The 5,006-nt window shown below is 38.0% G+C and overlaps 2 protein-coding genes across 2 annotated transcripts in view; both read left to right on the top strand.

Annotated features, from left to right (window-relative positions):
* The window catches only part of tacc1 (transforming, acidic coiled-coil containing protein 1), a 13,924-nt gene extending 12,002 nt beyond the window's left edge, over positions 1-1,922 (top strand). The window contains exon 14 of the mRNA XM_035661629.1: positions 109-1,922. Coding sequence (XP_035517522.1) covers positions 109-174 — 66 coding nt within the window. The 3' untranslated portion in view covers positions 175-1,922. The remainder of the gene's footprint in view (positions 1-108) is intronic.
* A 2,389-nt stretch (positions 1,923-4,311) lies between these two features.
* Positions 4,312-5,006, top strand: part of loxl2a (lysyl oxidase-like 2a) — a 28,178-nt gene continuing 27,483 nt past the window's right edge. Inside the window, exon 1 of the mRNA XM_035661291.1 lies at positions 4,312-4,469. The gene's annotated coding sequence lies outside the window, so the exon portion shown is untranslated. The remainder of the gene's footprint in view (positions 4,470-5,006) is intronic.

Raw genomic sequence — 5,006 nt, 5'->3', positions numbered from 1 at the left:
GGATTCAACGATTTTTATTGTCCCTGTGCAGTTGCAGAATTATGTTTCTGTCCTGACATTTTAGCTTTAACACCTAAACATCTCTCATCCTCTCCCTGTCTCTCACAGAATCAAGAGATCGAGGAGCTCACTAAGATCTGTGATGAACTGATCGCCAAACTGGGAACAGACTAAGAGGCCTTTAATCAAACTCTCACTACAACAATGATGTAAATTATGTACATGCTCACAATTAAGCACACGTCAGCCTTTCTTTCTCTTTGCTCATTGTTTTTTTTTTTAAATATTGAAATACAGAAATACATGTTGCACTTGCTCTTTTGTTCTTTTCAGACTGAAACCAGAACAATAACTGATCATTGCGTTAATCATGTCACAGCAGTTGCAGAAGCACAAAGTTGAGATGTATTTTAATTATTTTGAAGGAGAAGCTCAATGATCTATTGAGTATTTGCAGTAAAGGCTCATTTCATGGTTCAAAGATTCATCTGTTTTTAACAGCTGGTTCTTTTCTTTGAAATGTGTGTGCATTTGAAAAAATCAGCTAGTGTGTTGTATTACAAAGAATTTCATCAATCATTTTATACAGCATGTTTAACACAAAACTGTAGGAAATAATGTGGGAACTAAGGGAAAGGCGATGTGGGCAAACAGCACAGACATCTTTTACCACAGTGCGTCTACATGTAAGTAACATTCTTTAGAAAGGACAAATCTCTCTGTTGAGTGCCTGAACTGATCCTAGTGTATTAGTTTTCTGGCCTTAAAATATTTCTTGCTGCCAATTATATTTGTGATACTGACAGTTTAAGTTACAGAGTATTTTTTTTAAGTTGCCTTTGAGTTTGTTCATCTTTCTTGTTTCACAGGGTAACATATACAATGTGTGATAAAATCCTCAGTTAGGCACAGTTTGAAGTTAAACCACAGAGTTTGGACATCATGTACATTATGCCCCGCATAAATCTCTGGGATTGTTACATATGAAGGGCACTTAAAAGAATCATATCCTATATTCTGATCTATGATATCTTATTCGTTTGATTGTGGTTTGACAGTGATGGGTGGAAGTTTAGTTTGAAGTAGGAACATGTTTGCTCTTGTTATACTGTAATGTTAAAACCATGTGTCATGTTTCATTTTCTTGCTCTGCATTTGAGTGTGGAAAAGTTAGAATCATATTGTGTCGCTGCCATGTAGATATTTTTGTACTGTATTCATATTTTATCTGTGAGCTCAAATGTTGCTGGTGTGCCTTTATTTTGTCTATTTTGTAAAAAGAAAAAGAAGAAGAAAAGATTTAGTTTTCTCAGTTCCTTCATGCAGTTCAGTTGCCACCCTCTGTTGTGGACTCTGTTGCCAAAGTGTACTGTATACAGTATATATCTTTTATGATCAAAATATCCTGAACAACAATGAGTTATAGTGGGTTTGCAGTGTTGATGCTTTACCTGCAGTGGATGGATGAGCTTACATGCTGGGCTACATTACTCTTTAAGGTGAAGGTCTGAGTTTTGGTGAGCAAAGGTTTATCAAGTAATAATATCTTCATCGCTAACATCAGCGCTTTCTGCCTGGATTGAACCTGAAGGAGCACACTATTGCATTTTGGCCAGATGTCTTTCAGATACAAAAGGACAAATTCCTCTGTGGATCCCTTCTTTCACGTCAGCACAATCAATTGCCAAATGTCATTGTAAAATGAGATGGGTCTATGTCCTGTTGTGGTGGTGTTACATTTGTCTGAAAGTGCTTTTCAATGCAAATCCATTGTTACAGTACAATATGTGTAAATTTTATACTTTATGAAAAGAACTTTGTTCCTAATATTTGTAAAATTGAAGAAAATTAAGTATACTCAGATCTTATGTTACCTGCTATATTTTGTGCATTCCTGAATAAATGGTTAAGATTTAATATTATGCCAGTTTCCTGAATCATTTAAGTTGAGCACATAACAAGTCAAACAAACAAAACATGTTGTTTCTGAGTCCGCTATCATTGCAGTGATAAACATAAACACATACAAGCTCTGTCATTGTTTATTCCCACAGGGAGGACAGAAGCCAAATGTCATCACTGCTTTCATGCTCTTGCAGCCAATGAACTGTTGCCTTTTACAAGCATGTCATTAGTGGCATTTTGTTTGTGAGTTAAGAGCCTGCAGTTTGCTCCAGATTTGACAGTTATAACAATGTAATGAGCAGTTGTCCATGTGTTAACTGTTTCAGTGTTGATTGATGTTGTCAAATTGTAATTAAAAGCCACAAATCGTGTTGAATTTGTAGACTGTAAATATAATATAAATCACAACTAAGGTACTTTACTGGGACCTCTGATGCTATTCATTAGACATGCTGTTGTGTGTTTGGTCTGCTTCAGCATTCCCCTGTTGTGTTGCAACTTGACTCCAAAGATGACCTCCATCCTGCTCCCACTGGGCAAGACAGGAACCTCTTTATCTATATAGTGAATCAGTGTAACAGAAGAACTGGCTGACTGCTGGTATTATTTATCTTACTTTCCACAACAGGTAGCTTAATGATGTTTACTCTGACAAAACAAGTGGTCAGCCTCAAAAAATTTCGACTGGTTTCTAAAACACTTCCCTGTAGCCAAACCTCTTTGAATCATTTATCAAATGTAGCCAGTAAGTTTTATTGTTGTAGCCACACAGAGCCACCAGATTTCTCTATGTATAACAATCTATAAGGAATTGTAACAGTACATCAGATGGAGAAAAAAGTAGTCGTCTTGTTGGAAAACTCAAAAGGTGTCACTGTTTGAAAATGATACAAAAAACCTGAAAATACTAAATAAATCAGCAAAAAAGGGTACATTCGATTCACAAACCCAGCCCATGTATTATTTTTACTGCAGCTTCTTGGTCTGCAAAAAAGTGATGCAGAAATTCTGATGGTATAATAATGTATTCATGTCAAATTTGATCTGCTGACAATTCACTGTCTGGCTCAAGGACACTACAGAAACTTAGATATTTGCTGACACACAATGTTCTTTTCAGCACACATACATCAGGAATAAAAAAAAAAGATTAATCTGAAATGTTGATTAAAGGATGATGTGTAGAAACCTATACAGTCAGTAGAAAGGTTAGTAAAACATGTCAGGCTAATTATAGTAATTTCTTTATGTTTAATGTCAGTAAATTGAAGAAGTACTTGTTATTACATACGTCTCAAATGTTTATGTTCTTAATTATATGTACATTATTCACATATTTGTCCAAAGGTTTGTTCATTTAGTCTACTTTGTGCCAAGATCGGGCTTTGCAGCACTTTCTGACCACATGGTGGTGTCCTTGAACACCACAGTGCCACAAGCACAGGCCAGTCCTGATGAGACACTGAGTCTAATCTGAGGGATCAATCAGGAGGTTTAAGCATGACAGTTTAGTTAGTTAGTTAGTTATATCTAATCCATGTTTCTTACTTTTTTACATGTTCTTGCTTACCTGGGGATCCCTTAAATAGCAGAGTAAGTCAAATTCTGTCTACCATGGTTCTCCTTTTGAGAACATTCATCTTTTTTTTTTGCACAAACTCTTAAGAAAATATCTGTCTCTCTTTGACTTGTTTTTTCAGCCACTCCTTTACCTTGTCTATATTGTCACCCATGGTATGATGGGAAGAAAGCCAGTGTACTAGACAGAGCTTGTTGTAAATGGTTGTCTGCAGTTGGCATTTATACAGTCTATATACACCAAAACACATCTAATAGTAGATAGTAAACAACAATAGGTCACTTGATTCAATTTGAACATCAAAAATATGATTAAATGGAACTTTAAAGACACAGACGTAGCTCTTAATGGAGCCCGCAACATCCCAACATTAATGGTGTAAAAGTCATCGAGTTCACTCCCAAACCATTGACAGTGAGCTGTGAGGAAGCTTTTGGGATGTGGGGCCTGTTTTTGGCATCAAAGATGCAAGAAAAGGAGAATGGTTTCTTCCAAGGAAAGTACAAAAAGAACATTATTTCATATAATAATACTTTAGTAAATAAACTAAATTCCACAGAAGGGAGTAATCCTTTAACTTCTTAAATTAAACACAAAAGGCACATTAAAGCAGTGTCTCACATTTAAGGCCACATAAAGGCCATAACGTGCTGGAAACGGAAGTTTTACATAAACGTAGAGTTTCATAACCCGCAGATGCAGGTCCATGATCTTTCCAGCGCCTGCAGTGTGTTTGTGTAACCCTGGTGACTGGACCGGAGAGGGCGGGTCCAGGATGCTGAGGCGGCCTCTCATTGGCTGCCCTGTGTGGTGAGGAGTGGGCTGGGAGCGCGCGGCCAGCTGTGAGGGGAGCAGAGCAAACAGCCAGGAGAGTACTAAAGGGACAAAGACCCGCTGGTCCACATCCCATCCTCTCCAACAGGTCGCAAAACTCAGAAAGTCCGCGTATTGGAAAGGCTGTGCTGCTCGTTCTCCGTCTGTCAAAGTAAGTTGTTTCCTTTAAACTCTCTCACGCGAGGTTTGACCACTGATGGGAGTTCGCACGTGCGCGTGTGAAACATTGAGACACATTAGAAGTGAAGGGTTTTTCTTATTTCCTCCTCTTTGTGCGACTTCTAACGAAAAAATGGCAGACAATTAGCATGTTTCTCCCTTTTAACTAATTGAATTGAATTTTACAACCTATGTTTGATTCGAATTTAAGTGCTGCAGCCCCTCAAAAGTTCAAGCTTCATGAGAACACGGGCTACTGCAGTGTGTTGCATTGTCGTAAAGCCTAAATGAGAACCTAAAATGTAAAAGGAGCGAGCATCAGTCTGCTGTGTGTCTTTACTCTGGTGCTGACATTGGACACATTTCCTGAGGAAGCTGCAGGACTCTTCTGACTCTCCTGGCATTCATGAAGTCTTTCTGTTGTCAGCCACTGTGAATATTGGGATCTGTGCGGGCCAGGGCTTAACAGACACTTGATGGTTGATTTGTGCGTTTCTGAAATGAACAATAGACTATACAAGAGCTCTGG

Source organism: Morone saxatilis, unplaced genomic scaffold (assembly GCF_004916995.1).
Source record: "Morone saxatilis isolate NCDOM2014 unplaced genomic scaffold, NCSU_SB_2.0 Contig18, whole genome shotgun sequence".
Classification (NCBI taxonomy): domain Eukaryota; kingdom Metazoa; phylum Chordata; class Actinopteri; family Moronidae; genus Morone; species Morone saxatilis.
Note: the sequence above shows the minus strand (reverse complement) of the source record. Positions and strands in the feature narration are given on the sequence as shown.